Here is a 26,660-nt window from a genome sequence, read left to right on the forward strand (position 1 = left end):
CCTTCACCTATTTGCTGGTACAGCAGAAAAACAGTTCTGCAGGCTGGCCACTCGATAATATACAGAACTGAAACAGTTAGTCGGCAGCATTTGCGGTGGAAGAGAAGATAAGTTTTCGCTGGCGATTACTTTAGTAGTTACTTACTTGGCAGTAAGGAATGATGGCAGATGCAGCTGCAATCACAAATGGCGTGTCACCAAGTCCTCCACCATTTAAGAACTCTATTATACATAACATAATAAAAGACTTTCTGGCATGCAGTGTTTGTGGCATGTATGCTTCCTGGGAGTTGGATATGTGGCGGATGAGAGAAGGGGGAGTGTGTATATGCGCAAAATGCAGACAGTGGGAGGAAATCAATGAATTAGATATTTTGATAACTGACCTAGTTGCTTCAGGGACGGGAAATGAATGTCGGGAGACGAGTAGTGTGATAGGAGAGAATGACGAGTGAAGTATGAATGAGAAAATAAGAGTCGGGAGTGTGGAAGGCTTGAATGACTGTGAAATTTACAGAGATATGGTTTTGATTGGGTAAATGAATGGCAAGTACGAGTGACTAACTTGCAGTGACTATCTTGTGAACGAGATAAGAAGTATGAAAGATGAGATTAGGAGAATGGAAGAGATGTATGCAAGGCGAATCAGAGTAGAGTGAGAGAAAGTTTTGGGAATGATAGAAGAGGAATGATAGAAGATTAGAGAATAGAAGCAGTAGGAGAGAGGGAATGAGAGAGAGGTTTGGGAATGATAGAAGAGTAGAATATAGAAACAGTAGAAGAGAGGGAATGAGAGAGAGGTATGGGAATGATAGAAGAGGAGAGAATAGGATAAGTGGAATAGAGGGAATGAGAGAGAGGTATGGGAATGATAGAAGAGGAGAGAATGGGAACAGTAGAAGAGAGGGAATGAGAGAGAGTTATGAAAATGATAGAAGAGGAGAAAATAGGATAGGTGGAAGAGAGGGAATAGTGAAAGCTGTAATGTATGGTGACTCAATGACCCATGGTGTGCAAGATAGGATGCGTAAGGAGTGTTTGCTTGGAGGAACAATAGAAAGTGTGGCTATGGCAATTAAGATGGGTGAAAGGGTGGATGAGATAATTGCGATGGTAGGAACAAATGACTTGAGAGGTAATGTAAATTGAGCAGCTAGAGATATGAGATTCTTGCTTGAGGTAGTACGAAAGAAGATGCAGAGAGGAAAGATTGTGTGTGTGTGTTGCCTAGGTATGATAGTGACGAGCTGAACAGAAGAGCAGTAATATTAAATAACATAATAGCTAGAATGTGTCAGAAGAGAGGATTAGAATATGTGGATGCTTGGTGGGAGGTTGGAGATAGGATAAGTAGTTATCCCTGGAAGCTGTATAAGGAGAGTGTATTCAAGGGAATGAAAAGCAGGTTTTTTGCATGGAGAGTTCTGAATGATTGCAATGCCTTGGCTGAGAGCATTGTGTCTACTGAGAATTTGAATATGTTTAAGGCACAGTGTGATGAGCTGTGTGTATGACAAAAGGACCACCTAGATGAGTCTTTGATACCAATGGGTCTTAAGAAAATAATAATAACTTTACAACCTTTCATGGATGGATTGATATGATTCACACAGTTAGAAAAACATTTTTTAAGTCTGTTGTCATATCAGCATAATAAAAAAATTATTTTAAAATACCATGCAGCAAATTTTGACTTGGTGGATGTTTAGATTATGACAAAACATTAAGTTTGTAAGTCAAGCCTATATTGTGTCTTTGTGCTATGTATTTTCGGACTAATTTAACATGAACTACGAAAATAGATTGAAAGAATGTAATCTTCAACAGAAGTTAGTATATAAGAGGAGAAGATGTGATAGAATTCAGACAACTTGTTGAAATGAGCTCACTAATGAATACCATGGAGATGTTTCAGGAGGAGTTAAGAACAAAAAGACATCGATTGAAATTGTTTTAAAGTATTATTAGCAAGGAGAAGGGGTATGAGGATAAAATGTTCTGCATGGAGAGTTGTAGATACATAAAACTGCAAAAATGGAGTGCACGTGCATGAATGGTAATGAACAATTGATATTTGCATAAATAAATTGAATTGACAATGGACGGAATGTCTGACATCGTGGCAGTTAGATTACACCACTGAAAGAATCTGAGAATCTGATGTGATAAGAAAGGCGTTTAGCTTATTGCCTGCATTATAAAAGGAATTTGGAAATTTTTATGACTTTAATATACTGTTTATTCTTATACAAAATAGTGCCTTATTTAGTTTATTATTTAGTCATAGTTTTTGCTCAGAAAATTATAGCACTTAAGAGCAGTTACTTACTTTAGCTTGCCTAAGCCTAATAAATTGATAAAGTAATAATGAAATTATACAGTAATTTTACATTTATATATAATGGAGGTATACGAAATTTGGTATGTCTTTGCCCAAACAGAAATTCTAGCATAACAATACAGTTTTCAAGTTTTTGAGGTATTCTTATATCTTGCTGCTCCCTGATTCTGTGTAAAGTGGACATGATCCTTTTCACATAAAATCAGAGGCATATGAATGCTCTAGCATTGCCAAGGGTGCAGGCATATAAGTGTCAGTGGCAGAATGTTTTACTGGTTATTGAACTAGTTACACTATAAAAGATGCTTAACTATAAATTTGCCAAGGGTAATAAAATCTAGTTATGCTGCTGCTCTCATGCACAAGAGGTAGTAAACTTATAATACATCACTACTGTTGGTAAACTAAAGATATTTTTCTATTTTTTATTACTTTTAAAAATTTTCTTTGTATTTTTTATTCATTTATTTTACTTAATCCCGAAGCTCTGCTCTAGAAACCAAACATGAACTTTTACAAGCAACTTCAGGCTTCTAATAAGTGGGATAATGATCTTACGCCAAGTGATCCCATTCAACTACGACCTAAAGACAATCACAAACATCCATTCCAACAACAGAATTCGAACCTGCAGCCAGTTGGTTGGAAAGTGAGTTCAAAAACCACTCAGCCAATCAGCCTAGGAATTTAAATGACCATATGACTATTTAAAGAAATTCTACAAAATTCAATTAACTACATACATGTAAAATTGTATAAGCTTCCTTTAAATTCTTACTTCATCTTTTCGCATTTGCCCAAGGAAGTGTTTTGCCACATGCGGAGGTAAAATATTGTACACCAAAGCCTCATTTTTTCTTCTCATATCAGCAACCTTTTCCTTCTGCTCTTCAGCTTCCTTTTTCCATAGAAAGAGGCGCCGAGATATCAGTTCCATCTATCAGGGAAAAAAAATCATTAAAGGATAACTTCTAAAAGTACTATAAATATTATTAATCTGAGAAGTGTATAAATAACAAAGCAAAGTATTGCAAATTATTATTATTATTATTATTAACATCAAACCTGCATGGAGTCAAAAGCCTCATGGGAAGTGCCCACTCTTATGCAGAAAGGTTAATGAACTATGCCTTCAACAGCACTCACCACACCCTCAGGCAATGCCTTTCACTCATGAACCACTGTCCATACAACGTTCTCCTCACTCTCTGCCACAAATTCCACACATACAAATTCCAGGAATGACATTTTGTTCTAACCCTGTCTCCCTCTATGAAAAATCTTTTCCACATTAATCTGGTATCAACTGCTTGCCAACTTATATGTCTCAATCGTATCTCTTCTCCTTCTTTTATTCACAAAGCTTTGTATTCCCTCTATGAAGATCTTGAGAATCATAACCCCATTTGCTTCTACATGTTTGAGTCCTCCTCATCATCACTGCCATAATCCGTTGTGACCACAGTTTTATATTATATACCCTGCATCCTATCTTTGCTTACAACATTTCAAGACTTTAAACTTTGCAACATTAAACTGGTAGTTCCACTCACTTGTGCAAACAAACAAACAATCTATTCATATCTTCCTATAGGGCAGGGATCAGCAAACTTTATCGACCATTTTTAGACCCCTTCATGGAATCCTTAATCCCTCATCAACCTCAATCATGTTAAACAAATGAATAAATGTTATCAATAATAAATTTCTCAATTTAAAAATAATAATTCCTTCACCCATTTACTTCATTACTGCTTCTCGATAACAAATTTAAGGAAATTTATAAAGAACATTAAAAATTTACTTACATTTTATCGATTTACTTGGAATGATTAATGAGAAGGATGTGTTTGTTGAATAGTAGTCATTGCATCAATATTTGGTTGGATATTGGTGAGTTTTAGCCTTAAGTCACCATGCTCTTCCAGGTTCATTCTGTTCCTCTCCTTCATTAAAAGCGAATTTGCATGGCTAAAGCCTGCTTTAACCATGTATGAACTTGGGAATGCAAGTTAAAAGGATTCAACTGCTGCACTAAGCTTGGGGTATTAATTATTAGTATTTACATTGCTCCAATAGTCACTGAGGCTTTTGTTTTTAAACAAGAATTTAGCTTTGAGACCCACACACATATCAAATAGCTCATCTTGTAAGTCAAATTCAATGTCTGCATTTTGTATTTCCAAATCAAACGGTGTAACAAACCAGTTAGGTACATGCATTTCCTCCAAGTTCTCGAAACGGACTTTAAAATCTTCCTTTAATTTTTCTAAGTGATTTATGTATATCTCTAGGTCACAATCTGAAAATTTTCCCTCTTCTTCATCTTCCAGTTGCCGTAAATTTGAAAAATAGCTGTAATATTTATGTGCCAATGAAGATTTAAATAGGTCTATTTTAGTTTGTAAGCCTATTAGGATTGTTTGGGCTTGAATAATTGTAACATCCATTTACCTTGCAGATGTTTCTGTATTTCGTTAAATTTTGAATATAGGTCTGCCAAATAGAAAAGATGATTTTTACACTTTTTACGCTTTTTTAACTCATCACATAGTGATTGGTCCACATCCATAAGAAACTCAACAGTGGAGTCATACAAGTCAACAAGTTTTTGCAAGGAATCACCTCTTGACAACCACCTTATCTCTGTGTGCAAAAGAAGTTGGTTAAAGGTTTCATCATTTTTTTCACACAACATTGTAAACAGTCACGAATTCAGAGGATGCACTTTAATTGTATTCACTGACCTGATATACACTTTTAAGGCAGCATGCAGTTTACCACTTAGATTCTTGGCTACAAGATAGTTTCTGTGTAATACACAGTGAACAGTATGCACATTGGGAACCTTTCTCTTGGGTAAGGATGCAAATCCTTTGTAACTGCCAACCATTGCTGGTGCACCGTCACTAGCCACTGCAGTAATATTTCACATATAATACTTCTTGCTATCAGGGACTGCCATTATGGGTATAACTTAAAAAAATTACACAGTAAATTCAAAGTTATCAGATCACTGAACACCACTCTGATAGCTGTGGGCAATAAACGTGCACTAGCCTGATTGTCTCTGTTCTAGATGTCTTCATCGGGGAGAGTTGCGCTTTTCCCTTGTTGGCTCAGCCGATCAGCCAGTCGATGTTGCATGTTTACCAGGTGTTACTCAAAATCATTTTAGATGTTTATTGACCCCCCTTTTGACCCCTAGACATTTATCGACCCCTTGGATAGCCACATCGACTACTTTGTCGATCCCTGCTATAGGGCATGAATATCTGCTCTATAGTTCTTCACAACTTTGAATCATCTGAAAACAGCTGCATATCTCCACTTAAACCTGTCCTAATATCATTAACATACAAGTTAAAAAATAATGGTCACAAAACAGACCCCTCTCTCCCCTATAACACACTACTAGTGACTTTTCTCTTTTGGAATGTCAGTCTCCTATACACATCCCACTGATCCTAACTGATAGCCAATCACTTATCCATCTCATTAGTCTATTATCCAATCCCATGCATTCCAGTTTAGCTACAAGCTTGCCATGTTGCTATCTATCAAAGGCCTTTGAAAAATCAAAGTGTACAATGCATATACATCTCACTTATCTGGTAAATTTGCACCTTCTTGTAGTATGTAAACAAACAGCTAAATATAAAAATTTATCTCCCACTTCAGGACTGAGAACTTGGTCCACCTTTACCATGAGTTCCCTCAGTCCTGAAGATACTTCAGGTGCAAACTTTGTTTGCTTACACTTGGATAAAGGATTAAACTAAATTTATTATAGTCTAACCAAGTGGAAAAAAAAACTTCCAACATCTTTCTCTAAATCCAGAGTAATTTAATAATAAGGTGAAACACCTTTTGGCAACTCGTATAGGTAAAGATGACTTCTCCATTGCTTCCACCTTGGTATCACCACCTCTGGGTCTGGCTCCCACTGACAAGACCTTAATAAAGGTCGAAACCAGTTTGGGTAGTGGCCCTTCCCTTAATGCATAGCATTATACATGTCTGCAAGGAGATGTGCTTTGTATTATGGGAGATACTAAGACAAGGAGTGATGAGAGCTTGGTCCACCTTTACTACGAGTTGCCTGAGTCCTGAAGATAGTTCAGGCACAAACTTTGTTTGCTTACTTGGATAAAGGATTAAGCTAAATTTATTATTATCCCCTTCGTACTCTAGAAGTTTGTAATGGGCATTCTGAAGTACCCTATCTTAAGATAGGGTACTTCATTCCATTCTATTAAGCCTTTCTAAGTCTTATCCATCATTTAATTTATATATTTAATTAATATAATTTATTATAGTTTTATAACTGCTGAAAGAATGAATGAATAACATCGTGATTAAGGCCGAGTAAATTTTCAGCTGAGCTATTACATCCAAATTTCTGGACATGAAAACTCATTCTCACTCCATCTGTTGTCATGGATACAATACATTTTTTTTTTAAATTATTCCAAAGTCTTGTATTTATAAGTCACAATATTTTGAATATCAATTGAGAACATTTTCTAGGTATATAAATTAATCCTAAATTAAAAACTTTCATGTCATTTGATTGAAGAACAACACTGTAGGTATCAGAGAGTTGTGTATTGGGGAGCAGTATCAAGGAGGCAGAAGGTTACAAGTGGGGTCCCACAGGGCTCAGTATTGGGACCAGTATTGTTTAACATTTATATCAATGACACTGTCAATGAATTGCTAAGGGATATTCAGTTGTTTGTAGATGATGTAAAGCTGGGAAGGGTTATTAGTGATAGTGCAGATGTGGCAGCCCTGCAAGAGGATTTAATGCAGCAAAATGTAAAATCTTGAAGTTTGGGATACATTGGGCGGCAGCATACTCGATTGGAGGAGCAGTACTGGAGGAAGTAGGGGAGGCAAGAGATCTGTGGGTGATGATTGATAGAAAACTGAAATTCAGGGAGCATATTGAAAAGGTGGTGAAGGTAACCCAAAGGATTGCTACAATACTGAGAAGGACAGGACCTGCAAAGACAAAAGAATTCTCATTCCATTGTATAAAGCCCTGATCAGACCACACTTAGACTACTGTTACAAATTTGGTCCCCAGGATTTGAAGGGGGATAAATCAACTGTGGAAAGGGTGCAGAAGCAAATAAGAAAGATGGTTATCTGCAATCATGACTATGATCAGGCTAACCTCGCAGACCATGTATTCACCATGTATTGACTATCTTGACCAGATTGATCATCTACAATCATAACTGTGGTCAATTTAGCCTTGCAGATGATGTATTTATTGTACAATGAAACCTGTGAAAAATTCATGACTAAACAAACTCACGTAATAACCACAGTAATAAGTTTTAATACGTAAATATTTCATTCTAAGTATCAAAGGACATCATCATGCACCCTAACTGTATGTTATTCCTAGTACTGTTTGAATTAGCTGTAATGGCAATGTCCTTTGATACTTAGGATGAACAATTTACTTATTAAAACTTATTACTGTGGTTATTATGTGTATTTGTTTAGTCATGGACGATGTATTGGATACAACCCACAGGATCTCCTAGAAGAAAACCACCATGTTCCACCATAATAAATTTAAAAAGGAAAGACTGTTTTTAGAATCTGCTGCAGCACTCAGAAATCAACCGAACTTAAATAAATACGGATGCATAAAATTTCTCAAAATTTGGGAAGCAATAATAGTCAGAGGTCTCATTTTACATCCTAGGCCACCATCAAACACCTATATAGGGTGCACCACCTAGACAGGACTTCAGATTCACCCACAAATTTTATTTAATATTATGTTGTCTTTTGTGTGTGTGTGTGTGTGTGTGTGTGTGTGTGTGTGTGTGTGTGTGTGTGTGTGTGTGTGTTATAAGAGTTATTTGTAATCCTTGAAGATGTCTCAGTGACTGAGAAGAAATATTGGAAGCATTAAAATTAGTATTTAATCCTTTCCAAGTGCTGTAAATATTCCATTAAACCTCCAATGCATGGAAGATGACTGAACTGTGGAATGCATTCCCTGATGTGGGTGGTGAGAGGACGAACGGTCGATGAGTTCAAGGAGTGGTATGATAGACTTTGTGTTTCCTAGGATGGGCCTCCCATCATGAGTCTTTTGACTCCATGGAGGCCTGAATCATAATAATAATAATAAAATATTATTATTATTATTCAGGCCTCCATGGAGTCAAAAGACTCATCGTGGGAGATCCTTCGTAAGAACATAAAGTCTGTCAAGACTCATCGAGGGGAGGTCCCCCCTAAGAAACACAAAGTCTATCATACCACTCTTTAAATTCATTGACCATTCTCGCTCTCACCACTCCATCAGGCAATGCATTCCACGGTTCAACCACCCTCCACGCAAAGAAACCACTCCTCACCCTCTCGCTCACAGTTTCTTTTTGTAACTTCCAGGGATGGCCTCTTGTCATCACTCCTTCCTGCTATTCAACCAAGCAAAAGAACTCCCTAGTGTCAACCTTGTAACCATCTCTCAACAGTTTAAGTCTCAATCATATCACCTCTCTTTCTTCTATCCAGCAAACTCTGCAATCCACATTCCCTCAGCCGATCCTCATAACCAAAATTGTACAGTCCTGAAACCATCTTTGTCATCTGGCTTTGTATCCTTTCCACAGTTAATTTATCCCCTTCAAATCCTGGGGACCAAATCTGAGAACAATAGTCCAAGTGTGGTCTGATCAGAGACTTATACAATGGAATGATAACCCTTTTATCACTGCAGGTCAGTATCCTCATAATTGCAGCAATCCTCTGTGTTACCTTCAGCACCTTTGCAATATGTCCTCTAAATTTCAGGTTTCTATCAATCATCAACCCCAGATCTCGTCTCCCCTACTTCCTCCAGTATAACTCCTCCCATAGAGTATGCAGCATCACATCGATATTTCCCAAACCTCAAGACCTTACATTTTGCTGCATTAAACTGAAATCCCCATTCATTTGCCCATCTATCTAGCTTATTCAAATCCTCTTGCAGGGCTATCACATCTGCACTATTACTAATAATCCTTCCCAGCTTCGCATCATCCGCAAACAACTGAATATCCCCTTGCAATGTCATTGATATAAAGGTTAAACAATGTAGGTCCTAGTACTGAGCCCTGTGGGACCCCACTTGTAACCCTCTGCCTCCTTGAAACTGCTCCACTATACACAACTCTCTGATACCTATCAGACAGCCAATCCTGAATCCAGTTGACCAATCTGACATCCAGACCCATGTGCTCCAACTTAAATATCAGCTTATCATGTGGCACCCTGTCAAATGCCTTCGCTAAGTCTAAGAAAATTGCAGTATATGTCTTTCTCTCATCTAATGTTCTTGTAACTTTGTTATAAATAAAGTTATATGACATCATATATCATTATTATATATCATTATATGACATGATATATATTATATGACATCTTTGCCCACCGTTTAGATATAATCTTGCTTGATTTACTTTTACAAAGTTTAAAACTATAAGTCTTGATTCTTTTTGAGCTATTTGAAAGTTCTGTATTGTCCTCAGCCTTGTTTTTTTAAATGTGATTCATGCATATGTTCTAAATGCCTCAGCAGTTCATTAATGTCTAATATCTTACAGGAAGGGATGTGCTTCCTCATTTTTATATTTATTAAAGTGGTTTCAAATATGACTGATTTATTTTTATTTTGAAGATAGAGTAAAAATATTGAAATTTTAAGTTAAGAAAATTAAAATTATAAAATAATAATATTTTCCATCTTACCAACAAGTTATCAAATGTGATCCAAATTTAAAAAATAAAATTGAAAAATAATAACTTCACCATACATTACACCAGGAAATTTAATTGGCTACTCGTATGATCTTGTATTTTTGTTCTCTGAATTATGCAGTCTCTTGTCCCTGAATATCTGCATTTGTATTTCTGGTTGAATGTCATCAACCCCAGCTGATTTTCCACAGCATTCCCGTTGAATGTTTTCTATCACTTCTTGTGTCATTTAGCAATCTTTTAAAGTAATAACTCCAGACATCTGAAATACATTTATCTTCAGTTCCCATATCACCTTTCTTCTTCTTCTTTTTCCTTTCCAGGCTTATTGGCCAAGTGGCCTGTTCTGGACTCAATTCCATCTTTTTAAGGATTTTTCACAGCATTGGGTGCCTTTTGGGTGGTAATTTAGAATTTGTTTAGGTTTTCTGCTTCTATTCATTCTCAGTATGTGTTCTTTCCATATTTCTCTATAGCAAATAACAGCAAATAACTCTTTCATTTAGGAAGTTTGTAATTCCAAGTTTATTTTCAATTTCACTGCTTTTCTTTTTATCCATTATCGTGACTCCTTCAGTTCTGAGCAGAAATTTAATTTTGGATTATTCAATTCTTTCATCTGCGTTTTTTATTATCCATATCTCACTGCCATAAGGTAGGTTCAGCTACTATATTGTAGATTCTTATTCGTATGTTTTTGCACATAATCGGTTTGAAAATTTTATTTATAATACCTGTTACTTTTAAAAAGTTTGACAGCTTCATTTTCATATGACATTGTGCTTCCTAAATATTTGAATGTACTTACTTCCTCTATTACTTTGTTGTTTATTACAATTTTGCTTCTTATTGGATTATTATTATTATTATTATTATTATTATTATCATTATTATTATTATTATTCAGGCCTCCAAGCAGTCAAAAGACTCATCGAGGGAGGTCCTTCCTAAGACATAAAGTCTCACAAGACTCATCGAGGGGAGGTCCCCCCCTGAGAAACACAAAGTCTATCATACCACTCTTTAAACTCACTGACCGATCTTGCTCCCACCAATCTATCAGGCAATGCATTCCACGTCTCAACCACCCTCCACACAAAGAAACCACTTCTTACCCTCTTGCTCACAGTTTCCTTTCGTAACTTCCAGGGATGGGCCTCTTGTCATCACTCCTTCCCGCTGTTCAACCAAGCGAAAGAACTCCCCAGTGTCAACCCTGTAACCACCACTCAACAGTTTAAAAGTCTCAATCATATCACCTCTCCTTCTTCTATCCACCAAACTCAGCAGTCCACATTCTCTCAGCCGATCCTCATAACTATCCTTGTACAGTCCTGAAACCATCTTTGTTATCCGCCTTTGTACCCTTTCCACAGTTAATTTATCCCCTTCAAATCCTGGGGACCAAATCTGAGAACAATAGTCCAAGTGTGGTCTGATCAGAGACTTATACAACGGAATGATAACCCTCTTATCTCTGCAGGTCAGTGTCCTTCTCATAATAGCAGCAATCCTCTGTGTTACCTTCACCACCTTTGTAATATGTCCCCTAAACTTCAGGTTTCTATCAATCATCAACCCCAGATCTCTTGTCTCCCCTATTTCCTCCAGTATAACTCCTCCCATAGAGTATGCAGCATCCCATCGATGTTTCCCAAACCTCAAGACCTTGCATTTTGCTGCATTAAACTGACATCCCCATTCATTTGCCCATCTATCTAGCTTATTTAAATCCTCTTGCAGGGCTACCACATCTGCACTATTACTAATAATCCTTCCCAGCTTCACATCATCCGCAAACAACTGAATATCCCCCTGCAATCCACTGGCTATGTCATTGATATAAAGGTTAAACAATATAGGTCCTAGTACTGAGCCCTGTGGGACCCCACTTGTAACCCTCTGCCTCCTGGAAACTGCTCCACCATACACAACTCTCTGATACCTATCAGACAGCCAATACTGAATCCAGTTGACCAATCTGACATCCAGACCAATGTGCTGCAACTTAAATATCAGCTTATCATGTGGCACCCTGTCAAATGCCTTCGCCAAGTCTAAGAAAATTGCAGTATATGCCTTTCCCTCATCTGATGTTCTTGTAACTTTATTATAAAAGGCTAGCATATTGCTAAAACAAGAGCGTCCTTTCACAAATCCATGTTGATTCTCACAGATAACATTACCCTCATCTGCCCAATGCTGTATATGGTCCCTCACTACTTTCTCCAAGATCTTAACAACTACTGATGACACACAGATTGGCCTATAATTAGACACTTCCAGTTTGTTACCACCCTTATGCAATGGCACTATCTTACCTTCCTTCCATTCCCTGGGCACCTTTGCCAAAGCCAGACTTTCATTGAAAAGCCATGTTAAAGGCACTGCCAATTCCCTAGCACATTCTCTCAAAACTCGTGGTGAAATACCATCCAGTCCCACAGCTTTACTAACATCCAGAGTACTCAGTATGTGGAACACATTCTCCTCCTGCACCTCTAAACCTCGAACCTGCTCTATCCCTCTACTATTTAAATTGGGTCCTCCATGATAAAATAATCTAATAGAGTGTTCATTGAACAATTCCACTATGTCCTCTGCATCAGTCACTCTATTCCCATTTTTATCCCACAATATCATTCTTCCACAGTCATTTCTCCTCCTACTGGCCACATAGCTAAAAAATTCCGTAGGATTTTCTTTGGATCTTAGGGCCAATCTCCTCTCATATTCAAGTTTCGCTTTCCTTACCACACTAGTCACTCTTCTGGCCTGTGTCTTATATTCCTCATGCATCTCTTCATCTGTCTCATTATATCTTTTCCATAGCCTCTTTTTCGCATGCAATTCCTGTTTAATATTGTTTGTCATCCACTTTACTCCAAATTGCGTCCTCTTCTTCACTCGTGGTATACAACTTACCATTGCTGATAACAAATATTCTTTCACAATTTCCCACGCACTAGTGATATCCCGGCCTTCCAATTCCTCCCTCCATGAAACTTCCCGAAGTTGACGTCTAAGACTATTATAATCACCTGTCTTATAATTCCACATAAGTTCCCATCTCTTTGATACTCCTGCATGTCTATTCATTTTTCAAGCCAACACCATATGGTCACTCTCTCCAACTGGTGGGAGAGACGTCAACTCAGTTATTATCAACTCTTCTGATGCTATAACCAAATCCAAAACTTTTGAACCTCTTGTTCCCTCTGTTACATGTTGCCTAAGACATTTGTCCCTCAAGAATTCTAGAAATTCCATTCCCCTATTGCTACATGCATCTTCCTCTCTCCAATTTATACTACTGAAGTTAAAATCTTCCATAACAATCATTCTTGTTGCACTTGACAAACTTAGTTGTCTAAACATCTCCTGGTCCCCATCCTCTGTGCTCCTTGGTCTGTAGCAACACTCCACTAAATATCCTGTCTTGCCTACCTCTACCTCACACCACACGCTCTGAAAATCATTTGTCTCACTTCCAAATTCTCCACTCTTAGAGGACATAGGTCATCACTTATCATAAGTAGTACCACGCCACCACGCTTTCCCCTCCTATCCTGACAAAAAATGCTATACCCAGCGACTTCTATTCCTGTTGTTATATCCCCTTCTGTCAACCACGTCTCAGTGATCGCAATAATTTTTGGCCAGGCTGATGCTATCTGCACCACCAATTCCTCTCCCTCATTCCGGATACTCCTGGCATTAGTATAAAGCATATAAATGCCATTGTTTCTATACCCAGCATTATCCCTTCTAGACTCCACTGGGCTCAGTGTTACCTGACATTGTCTCCCTTCTCCCAAGTATCCATTCCCACAAGAGGCCACCCCTGCAATCATCCTCCCTGGGACACACTGACTCGTTCAGAACAGCAATCTCTGCAGATGCCTACGTCCTTCCTCATTCAAATGTAAACGGTCTCTCGCATACAATTCCTCTCTTTCCTCAAATGCACTCCAAGCATCCACATATACCAGTCCTCTCTTGTCACACATTCTTGCTATTATGCCATTCAATATCACCGCTTTTCTGCTCAGCTCATCATTATCATACCTAGGCAACACGCACACTATTTTTCCTCTCTCTGTCTTCTTCTGTACAGTCTCAAGCAAAAATCTCACATCTCTCGCTGCCCGACTTACATTACCACTCAAGTCATTCATTCCTACCATCACAGTCATCTCATCCACCCTTTCACCTCTCTTAATTGCCATAGCCACCCTTTCTATTGTTCTTCCTGGCAAACACTCCTCACGCATCCTATCTTGAACACCACGGATCATTGAGTCGCCATACATTATACCCCTTACCATTCCCTCACTCCTATTTTTTCCATTCTCTCCTCTTCTTTCATTCCCATACCTCTCTCTTCTACTGTTTCCATTCTCTCCTCTTCTAGCACTCCCATACATCTCTCTCATTCCCTCTCTCCTACTGTTTCCATTTTCTCCACTTCTAGCACTTCCATATCCCTCTCTCATTCTGTCTCTCCTACTAATGTTTCCATCCTCTCGTCTTCTAGCATTCCCATACCTCTCTCTCATTCCCTCTCTTCTACTGTTTCCATTCTCTCCTCTTCTAGCACCCCCATACCTCTCACTCATACTCCCTAAATTCTCTCTCTCTCCTACTTTGATTCGCCTTGCATTTATCTCTTGCATTTATCAGTTAGCACCAGTTAACTCACTAAAAAGACTCATATCACCTTTATCATCTCTAATTCCTTTTTATAGTATTCTTTTTTCCATTTGTAACATTTTTATTAACCTCCAGAACGTTTCCCAATCTTCCTGATATTTATTTTTTATATTCTTACCCAGAACCAACGCTAGGGTCTTTGCGGCACGCATGCAATGTCTATCTAAGCGCCCCTGTAACGATCCGGGGGCGTGTGATTCTTTTACGATAATAAAAATTTAAATTATTTGAAATTTCTTAAATAAATTTCGACAGAACTGCCACACGTTGGTTCGCTAAATGTAACGAACTGGGGGGTGTTGACTAAGCAGGATAATCGTTGAAAACTCGAATATTCAAAAAATTCTCAAAAGTTAAAGCAAATTTTGATAAAGTCACTTCACTTTAATCGTTTAATATAATGATACAGGGATTATAGCCTTCTCACCGACCCGAATCGCTAACAAAATTAAAATGAATTTTAATTAAAGTTAAAATTTATTTGAACTAAAGTTTAAAAAATTCTTGCATTTTATAAGTTACTAAATTCTTAGTAACTTGTAAAAAATATTTAATAATTTTTATAAGTGGAACTATCTTTTAGAAAAATAAAAGAAACTCAAAATAGATGAGAAAATAAGAAAAGAATTCAGAAATAATTAGAACATTTAATATATGTATTCAAAAAAATAACATCTTTAGAGAATAACAGAAAATAAATTAAACTACATAAATATACTTGAAATTTTTTTTTTTTTAAATTTCAAGGTTTTTGATTTCATATTCACAAAATTAGAAATAATGGTCTTAACGTTTAATTCCGCACATATATCATTTTCAATAGCTATTAACGCCAAACTAACAAGCCTTTTTTGTGACATACTTGTTCTTAAGTAAGTTTTAATCAATTTCAACATGGAAAAGGAACGTTCACCATTCGCTACACTAACAGGTAAGGTAAATAGTATTCTTAAAGCAATTGAAAAGTTAGGAAAGATAAATTATTGGACACAATAAAATTAAGAATATCGAAAGGGCTTTTGAATATTTAAATTATCCTTCCGAAAAATATCCCGGAAAGCACATAACTCGTCATATAGTTCTATTGCATTTACGTCTTTATTGTCGCCGTCCTTCAAGAGAATATCTAAATCGTCACAATTTTTTCGTAAATCTTCGTTATTAATTTGAAGTAATCTATACAAGAAATTGAAATTATCATAATATGTTATTAGTTGTTCAAAACGTTCTATTAACGAACACATTGCAACGTCTATAAGTGTATAAAACACATTCACTCTAAATTTATCTTCTGGCGATTGTGGAGTTTCGTCATGATCCTAGTAGTCAAATTGTCGTGTCTTCTTTCGTCGTCGAACTTCCGTACCACTTTTAAATTTTTGTTCTCCGTCCACCTCTTCACTCAGTTCTTTTGCCGTTTTTAGAACTTCTTAAAAATTTGTATCTGATCGATACTCTTGTAAGAATATTTTTAAGTTTTCGATAGATTCTAAAGCAAGTGTAATGTTCATATTTTTGTCTTGAAGCATTTTACTCACAGGGTTTATTCTGTTAAGTAAATCATGCCAAGTTATAAGAGAGCAAATAAATTTGTAGTCCTTTATTTTAGCACATAATGTTTGTGTTTCATGCTGAGTTTCTTTATTAAAATTTTCATTATTTAAAATTTCAAAAAGTGCATCATAAATTTCTCCTAACTGATATCGTAGAGGGCGATTGCATTAATTACTTTCCCATTGCGTTTCTGATGGCTGTTTCAATGTTAGTTTTTTACGAACTTTAAAAGGATTGCCCAACGTTAGTAAGAGAATGAAAAGAAATTATATATTTCTTGAATAATTGCAAAGAAACTAATTGTATCTGCATTCACTTTGGCTGCATCTAATGATTAAATTTAGAGCATGAGCAGCACATGGCACGTAAAACGCTCGAGGATTTTTGTTCAAAAGCAAATTTTGGAGCCCATATTTTTTCCCTTTCATATTTGCCCCATTTTCATACCCTTGACCTTGCATGTCTTCAATGGAAATGTTCCATTTTTCCAGTTGTTCCATTATTGTTGCACATAAACCACATCCGTTCGAATATGATATATCTGCAAAACCTAAAAAGTTTTCCCTGATCTTGACAATTCCATTGTCACAGGAAACAAAGCGAATAATAATCATCATTTGTTCTGTTTTACTTGCATCAGGTGTGCAGTCTAAAATTATGGAATAATATTTAGATTTGCGAATTGATAATAAAATTGTATCCCTGATTGCGTTACTTAAAGTTTCCAATATTTCATTTTGACTGTCTTTACTCAAATAGTATACACTATTGTATTCGTTGTAGGGCCCTTTCAACATGAGTTTCCAAAGTTTTCAAACATATCAAACAATTCGACTAATTTCAAAAAATTACCGTTACTCCTTTCATTTAATTTATCAGATGATCTGCGAAAAGCTAAATTTCGAAATTACCAAGGAATTTTATAATTTCAATCAAGCATTCTAAAACACTCGTCCAATGTTTCTTTTCCATTTCATACATGCTTTGAGTTTGGAAATCAATAGTATTTTTTTTTTTTAATTTTTATCAAGTTCCTTCCATTTAAAGAAATTTTTCATGTGAGTTAAACTAGTCTCATGTCTATGTAAAGTTGTACTTACATTTCTCCAATCGTTATAACCTTCCACAACACTCAGTAGATGATTCCATTGATTTAGTAGGCGCGACAAGTTTGCAACAAAAGCAAAAAACAGAATTTAAAGTTTCGGAATAAATGAGCAATGTTCTTGGCACGAGCTCCCGTTTTCCATTTTTCTATTATAATACGTGGCGCCAAATTTACGACCATATGTATCTCTGGGATGTATTATATTTTTCTTTTGAACAGTCCCCATTTCAATTAAAACAGCTCGTAATTTTTCATCAATATTTCCCCATTCACCTGGATCTTCTAAATTTACAGAGACTAGCAATGTGTTAGTTTCGTTGTCAACTACAACTAAATCTTGTTGTAGTTGACTAAATCCTAATTATTTTTCACTTAAATCATGTTCAGTTATCTTGTTCAATAGTTGCAATAGTACTTTCATGAAAACTGGATGATGTGCACGGTTCTTCAACTCTGATTCTCTGATTTCTGATGTATCGAGTTGGTTACAATCCGCATCAGAATATTTTAATATTTTAACAAATTTATTAAGAGCCCCAGTTTGTTTCTTAATAACTGCTTCTATCGCTTCATGATGCTTACGATTTTGTGCACCGGATAACGTTTTTTAAAATTTTTGATTCCATTTCTATTTTATACCCACAAGAAATTATTACACGACACAACACAGAGATGAAATAATAGTCCGCACTCCTCTGCTGTCAGTAGCCTACTGAGATGCATACCATATGACTGGCTAACTAGCAACAAATGTTTTGTATGAAAATTTGTTTCTGCGCATAAAAACCGTTCACCGTTTCACTTTAGATAGACTGCAGTAGACACAACAAATTCTGCAGGCAAGCATTTAGCCTGCTCTCGCTGCAAAATTGTAAACAGCTGGCTGATCAAAGAGGTGGCAATATACAATTTTTTAAAATTTTTATTTGGTGTATCCGGCCTTATTTATTTTAATATTGATCATTCTAAGAATTTTTTTGGTTTTATGATAAAAATTTTGTTTCTTAAAAATGAACTTATGAACCGTACCCAGGCGGTGGCGCTCCCTTCGTAGCGGCACCTGCATGCACCGCATGCTCTGAATACCCGCTTTCGCCAGCCCTGTTCTTACCAAAGATAAACAAAAATAACTAAAAAATACAAAGCATGTATAAAATTTAACAAAAATAAAAAATCCTTAGCCTACCCATGATACTAATGTACTATAGGCTTACACCTTTCATAATGAGAGCTTCATAAAAAAAAAATGCTGGCCAAGTAGCTGAGTCTCTGGCCTTCAGCCAACAGACTTTAGATTTGAATCCTCCTGTGGCATAGGAGTTTGTGTTTAGAAGGTGGGTGAATTTAAAATTTCACCTAGTGTGAGACCATCACCTTGCTTACTGCAAACTTGAACTGGCCTGTAAAAAGTTGATATTTGGTCTCTAGCAGTGAGAACACTGCATTATCTAAACCTTAGCCCATTCCACATACTAAATAGGACGAGGCCAAAGTTGAGGCAGAGATGCCTGGGGGAATCAGCAGATTTCAGGAAAGGTAAGGGCACCAGAGATCAGATCCTTTGCCTTAGATCACAGAAAATATAAAGAATTCAGACGCCCTCTGGTAATGTGTTTCTTAGACTACTCTAAAGCCTTTGACTGTGTTGTGCATGTGAAACTGTGGGAAGTAATGAAAAGAATGGGTTTTCCTCAACACACTATCAGGTTCAGTGGCACACCCAGGGCCAAGGGGCTCTGCCCCCCCCCCCCAAAAAAGAAAAAGGAAATATACACTAGAAAATTTTCCAAAAATCTTTTCTAATTAAAATTCGTTTTTTTATTTATGTTGTGTCTTCTATTTCTATACTACTCTTATCATGTATTGGCGATCACTGCAGATGCTCAGTCATAGGTCGTATGCAATGCGTAGTGTGTATTCGTAAATCGTCTACTCAACTCGGCCCCCCAAAGGTTAAATCTTTGGGGGGCTGAGTTGAATCTTGAGTACTCCTCCCCTCTCCCCAAGATTAAATCTTGAGTGTGCCACTGCTTCTAGATATACGAGTATAATAAAGTGGCCGATTCTCTACGTCTAAATAGCGTCTCAAAGGTGAATCTATAAATATTATGATCTATCACTTACTATTTCCGGGAATTACATTTTTTTTTTTTACGAAAATTTGTTAATCAAGTTTAATCTATTCAAGATTAACTTTCGCAGAACGATAGCTACGACTCTATTTAAATTATTAAAATGCTGGTTTGATTTAGAAGGATAGTTTCGAAACCAGACCAGTGCCATCTCCAAGATTCTGGCCACTTAGGAATAACGTTATTCGGAGTCTCCCCCTCTTTTACTGTACAAACAAATATGGAGTCATCCTTACTATACTTTGCCCTGAGACAACCTTTTGATCATAAGGCAAGCATTCGTAGTTTTCCCTCGTTAAAAAATTATCTGATCATCTTATAGATAAGCTATCAGGATTGGCCTTTTTGTGAAGGCTTCTGTTAGTTTGAAATTCAAGGGGGAAGGGGGAAAGCACCTGGAAGTATATTGTGTAATAATATAAAGAGCGAAGGTCAAATGCATCAGCTGCATTCCCTAGAAGGCAAATCATATAATGTGTGTCATTGGCGCACCCGGGGATGGGGCCAAGGGGCCCTGGACCCCCCAAAAGAAAGAGGAAAAAACCTAGAAAAATTTCCAAAAATCTTTTCCTAATTAAAATTATTATTATGATTTTAAAAATTTATGTTGTGTCGTGTTTTCTATTTCTATACTACTTATGAATTAGCGGTCACGTAAGGTGGGAATACCCTCTGGCTCTCGGGAATCACGGCCGTTGTGAACGCAAGGCGAAGAGGTAGTGCTCGGGCGATACTTTGTTTGCCCGAGCCGGACCAGAGACTACGGGTATCATGTATTGGCGATCATTGCAGATGCTCAGTCATAGGTCGTAATGCGATGCGTAGTGTGTACTGTATTCCCATATTCCCAAATCGTCTACTCAACTCGGCCCCCCAAGATTAAATCTTGAGTACTCAGCCCCCTCCAAGAGATTAAATCCCGAGTGCACCACCACTGATCAGGTCGATAGCAACTAGTACAGGCAGCAAGAAACCATGGTATGAACAGGTGTTGGATTGAATGATTGGCCTCAAGTTGGAAAAGGATGAAAAGGTTTTAAACCGTTTGATTCTTTGTATTATAGTTTTTTAATTGATTGATTCTATCAACTAATTTGTTGATTGTTTGATTGTATTAACTTGATTCTTTAGATATCGAAAAATAAATAAATAACATTATGTTAATTTAAGCGTACAGAAACGTTGCTATTGTTCCAGCAAAGATCTTATTTTCACTTTAACGAGTGCCTAGTAGGTAATGTGCAGATTATCTAGGTAATTTGCAGACAGATTACCTAGGTAATTTGAGAAATGAAACAATTTTTCGCACGTTAACGGATCACCCTAGTTAATCTGCACAATACTTAGATAATCTGCAGAATAACTGATTTCTGCACTTTAGCGGTAACAGTAATACCACAAAAAGTTTTTCTAAGGAAGGCCAAACCAGTTTTTCATGATGTTTATTGTTATTATTTTCTTGGACATCTCCACGGAGTCAAAGACACAGCACTGGAAGCCTTCACTAACCACTTGTCACACAATACCTATTATACGATGGGGGAAGCTGAAAAGTTTGAATTTCTTCAAAACCTCTGACATGCCTTCTTATATATCCTAAAGGAAAAAGAACAAATTATTACAATTTTGTGAAACACGGGGATTAAAGGGTTTTAAGATATGTTCTTTCTCATAGTTATATAATTTTTGTTCTGGGTGTTTATCAGAACTTTTCAGCCCCCCCCCCCCCTGCATACTTCTCCTTTAACTTATTCACCAACAATGCTCACAACTTCCTCGTAACCCATTCATCACCCTCCCAGCAAAAAAAAAAAAAAAAAAAAGTCCTTACAGCCTTGATAACGATACTCACTCATGCTTTCACAATAATGAAAAAGTCTTCTGTGTATTATTCCCTTTAAAAGGTCTTCCCTTTAACAACTCATATGTTTCTGTCATATGAGTATTTCATATGATATTTTTATATGACATATATTTCATATTATCAAGGCACAGCACACACACACACATAACACATACACACACAAAGCGTGGTAATTTTCCTCTTTGAAGAGTATGATTAATTTTTTTTAGCAGAAAGGACGTTTATTAATATATATATAAACTCAGAGAATTTACTTTTGGCCCAAATTAGCCAATTTCTTCTACTGTTTTATATAGACTGCGGTTTATTACTGGTCTGTATAATACAAGCCAGTGTCTGTTTTCGTTTGTATATATATTTCACTTTTTTTTTTTTTTTGCTGCAAATGAAAGTTTACAGGTATCTTTCCAGGTGATTTTAGTTTTTTCAATCATGTACGCTTTTTTGAATTTGTGCAGTAACTATTTCAATAAATAAATGTTCCCGTCTGTAAGTATAATTGCCAGAGGCATATGTTCGTTTACTACGCAGCAGTACTTTTTTAATTAATAGGCAGTGAGATATATTTTAATATTGCACAAATAATAGAAGTATAATCCACACGATAAGGCGAATTAAATTTATATTCATATATTAAACTTATATTATGCTTATGATGATCTCTATCACAAAAAAAGTAATACAGAATAAAAACAACCTTTTATAAACTGCAAAAAATTCTCTTATAGGATCAAATAACACGTAAATATTAAATATTATTAAATTAACTAGCTTCTTGCTAAATCACTTTTAAAACTCGTCTGTTTTGGAAATTTAATTCAGCTGAGAAAAGATAATGATCATAATTTCCTGGTACAGTGATTATTGTGGTATAGCACTGTTAGCCAGCCTTTTAATTTAATCGAAAGTTCTATGTATTGTGTTTATGAAGCATGCTTTGCCATCTTATTCTTTAAGTATTCTTGTACACCTCATACAAATCATGCCCCTCATACAAATTGTCGTGATTTCCCCAAAATATCCCACTACTATTAATAGTACAATAGTTTAAGCACGTTTTTACTTTATCACACTCATGGAATTATCTCTATGGATGACGATCACTTCTTTAAAGTCTTCTTTGGTTACAATACGCTTAGATCAATATCTAGCCGTGACTGACTGAGCTCTCAGGTTGCTAATTATGAATACTGTACATTAAGTGCAGAAGTAATGAACATGTCCGTAGTGGGGAATATTTCATTGGTAACAGCTTTAAATGCGTCTCCCATTTCCGATTATTGTCGCTTGCCTTTTCTTTAATTAAATATTAGCAAATTCCGTGTTTGCCTCAGGTGTAATCGACCATACATCTTCTAACCTAGTTTAACTAATGCACCTGAGCAGTCGTCATGGTTACAGAGAATAAAGGATTTCACGCGACCGTATCAGTGACATTGGTCATTAAATAACTGCACTCGTTCCAAAGAGGAAATTCATTATTAGAATCCATCGGTTCACGTTTGCAGTGGTGGAAGAAGAGAAATAAATGCAAAGGGGCAAGTCTTACAACATCACAGAAATTCGTGAAATTTGACACCTGCTAATGTGTTTACTGGTAGAGAAATAGCCACGGGAATACTTAATCTGTACCAAGTGTTCCTGGAAGGAGAAATTTATATACAGAAACGCTTCTCTCAGGAGAAGCGTTTCTGTATATAAATATCGAATTATGAATGCACTTCAAGTCTGTTTTGGTCCTTCTAATCAGCAAGGCCAATGGATAATTTCCTTTTAATCCCATCTTGGTATTACGCTTTACAAATGACAGAGTAGTCTTAATGTTTCCAGTTGTGAATTAACATTATTTTCATTTAATTCAGTGACATAATGTTTGCTGTATTATTATATAAAACTGACTACAGTTATACAAAGCGCTGGAAATGGTTTCATAGTTTCAGAAATTTCTTTTGTCTATCCAAGAAGAGAGAGACAGACAATCAAATGAAATTATTTTATACGTAGATTGAATACACTGAGATCCGGTAAAAGTTCTCAGATTGATTATTATTACCAACTCAAAACCCAATTTTACATTCTTACAACAACAAGCGGTCGATTCATATCCCCAACATAAACAATTCCATGCGGGGGCGAAAAAGTGACAGTCCTGTTGATTCACTGACTAATGTAATATAGTATTTATTTTCTTCTGTAATCCTTCTTTTGGCACAGTGCCAAATAAAACTGACCACTTTTAAGTGGACTGAAGACACTATGCTATTACATTACTTAAAATCTCTAAATATCTGAAGATTTCAGAGCCAAGTGGTACTATTTCTTATACGCCCAAAAATATAAGTCACAGAAGGCGATCACATTAGAACTGAAGACACTAACCATCTATATACGATTTCAGCGATACGCGACATGTCATCTCCAATTTATTGTTTCCGATCGAGATGACAAACTTCAATACGCACCTGCACACTAACTTCGCAACTAATTCTAGCCAATGGGACTTATTTTAATATGTAAGTGCCAAAAGATGTTTTAATACTATATTTTCAAAAAATATATTTAAAAAAAAATAATACTGTATTATCATTTTTAGCTATAAACCTCTCACAGTAACGGATGGTCACTTGATTTTTTTTTCCCTTAAGTGCAGCCCATTTTTGAACTAACTAATAAATAAATACGCTACCACCCTTATTCCCCAATGTAGACGAGGCCGTTTAGCTCTAACTTTTAGACTGGTGTGCACCCACTCGCTATCCTTAGCTATCGCCGACAGCCGTCCAAAGGTTATCAATGATTTCTGATAGGCATCTGGGGTGGGGGGAGGGGGGAAGGAAGGAAGAGTACGCAGACAGCTGCAGCCATTTTGTAGTTCCCAACGCTAACTGTTATCGTCTAAAATAGGGTTCTGTAGTCTATAATTCATATTTTTTTTTCCCGGGGAAAAAAAAAAAAAAAAAAACCTACTTGTCCGTGTCAGAGAACGACTAACTCGGAAACGGAAATCAGTCGAAAAAAGGCCAAGAAAAACGTTTCACTAGTCAGCGACTAGAATCAAAACGCCATTTACACAGGATTACACATATCTTCACTAATGCGTTAAAAAAATTAAAACAAATCAGTATCTTAACATTTATTGGAGAAACCAAGTAAGCTTTTTTTTTAAAAAAAATGCCTTTAGTATTATTTCATGGCACTGGATTTAAGTAACATATGATAAATGTTCAAGAAAATCGAAGGAACGGGAATTATTTCACGATATTTAAATTGCTAATCAAGCAAGTAAGATGGGATGAAATGAGCGAATTTCAATGTTGAAATTAAAAGAGTCAGACTAACAAGGTAAAGCAGTCTCGCTCCGGAAATATTTCCCGAGAGTGCTATGACAATGGTTTGCTTTACAAGCAATGGCAAAGTCTCCAATTAACTAGTCATCCATTAGCTGAATGTGTCAACAATTTCGTTAATGGGCTTTCTACTGCCTTTTTGAATAACATAAGGTACGATGATTTTATTTATTTTTTACGCAATCTGCAGTTGGTATTCAGGGTGCAATAAAAAAAGGGAGTTACAAGATAATCGTTGCATAATAATAATGATAAAATTGCATAATAACGTAACGCAAATAGCATACGCATAACTAATTAAATATGCATTAACATATTTAATTTGAAAAAACTAACAAAAAATATTTTCAATGTCTAGCAGGAATTTGCAAAAACGATACATTCGTGTTTTTTTTAATTTTTTTATTTTACTTCAAACGGATGTTCTGAACTGGGCTTCAACGCGCAGAATGACTGAAAATAAAAGCGTGCACATTACCACCGTGCTATTGACTGTTTTTTCACTTAAGCAGAACCTATCGTTGTGATGGAAGCATTCGTCAATCTCAACAAATTATTATTATTATTATTATTATTATTATTATTATTATTATTATTATTATTATTATTAAAATGTTGAAATCAGAAAAACAGACTGGATGCAGATAGCATCTTTAGACTCTGTTGAAGCTGTATATAATAATCTTAAACTTGCATTTAACAAAATATACAACAAAGCATTAACAAAAATAAAAATACGCCCCCAAACGAAACAAAATCCATGGATAACAGACAACATACTAACAGACATACAAAGAAAAGATGCCCTATGGAAACAACTTAAGAAGTCACCGAACAATATCGCTTTAAAAGCTGAATACAAAAGAAAACGGAATCTCCTAACAACCCAGATTCGAACGGCAAAAAGAAACTATTACAGCAACAAATTAACAACAGCACAGAATGACATAAAGGAAACCTGGCACCTGATTAATGAAATGCTGGACAATATACACAGAACCACTGCCACAGAAACAATAAAACACAGCTTTGCCTGCGACCACAATCCCTCAAACAGTTGGCAAACAACTTTAATCAGCACTTCGTGAACTCTGTCCAAAAGCTACAAGAAACAACCTTTCCTCACACATACGAACATTCTCCACTAGGTCCACGAGCAACCCAGTCGATGTGGTTCCCCACAGTAACAAAAGAAGAACTATCACTGGCAATTCAACAAATTAATCCTAACAAAGGACCGGGGATAGACGGAATCAGACCAAAAGACATCAAGAAACACTCAACCGACCTACTTCCAGTTATACAAAAACTGCTAAATAAAATCTTCGAAACGGGACACATACCTGAAACACTGAAGACTGCACTAATCACACCCATACACAAACAGGGAAAAAGAAACATAATAAGTAATTACAGACCTATCGCCACGCTGCCTGTAATCAACCAAATCATGGAGCGCATTGTACATCAGAAACTCTCCACATACGTTGAAAAATTTCAAATCATACCCAAAACACAATATGGATTTTAAAAAAATAAAGGAACAGCAACACTCCTGGAAGACTTCACAGATCTAATAAACGCTGCATTGGATAAAAACAGAATAACATTAGTGGTATTCATTGACCTAACAAAAGCATTTGACACACTAACACATAAAACCTTGTTAACGAAACTTACCCATATCGGAATTGGAGGTCGTCTACTCCAGTGGTTTAAAGCATACACGAAAAACAGAAAGCACATCACACGTATAGGATCAGCACACAGCAAAGAGGTACATGTAACCTGTGGAGTACCGCAAGGAGCTGTCCTATCTCCCATT

At 36.4% G+C, this 26,660-nt stretch overlaps 1 protein-coding gene across 1 annotated transcript in view; it reads right to left on the minus strand.

Moving 5' to 3' along the window:
• LOC150106997 (adenylate cyclase type 3-like) overlaps positions 1 to 26,660 on the minus strand; it is a 398,311-nt gene that overhangs the window by 148,050 nt on the left and 223,601 nt on the right. Inside the window, exon 16 of the mRNA XM_090392870.1 lies at positions 3,120 to 3,278. Coding sequence (XP_090248996.1) covers positions 3,120 to 3,278 — 159 coding nt within the window. The remainder of the gene's footprint in view (positions 1 to 3,119; positions 3,279 to 26,660) is intronic.

This window comes from Typopeltis vanoorti, chromosome 5 (assembly GCF_054136105.1).
Source record: "Typopeltis vanoorti isolate ZY-2024b chromosome 5, IOZ_Tvanoo_1.0, whole genome shotgun sequence".
Lineage (NCBI taxonomy): Eukaryota > Metazoa > Arthropoda > Arachnida > Uropygi > Thelyphonidae > Typopeltis > Typopeltis vanoorti.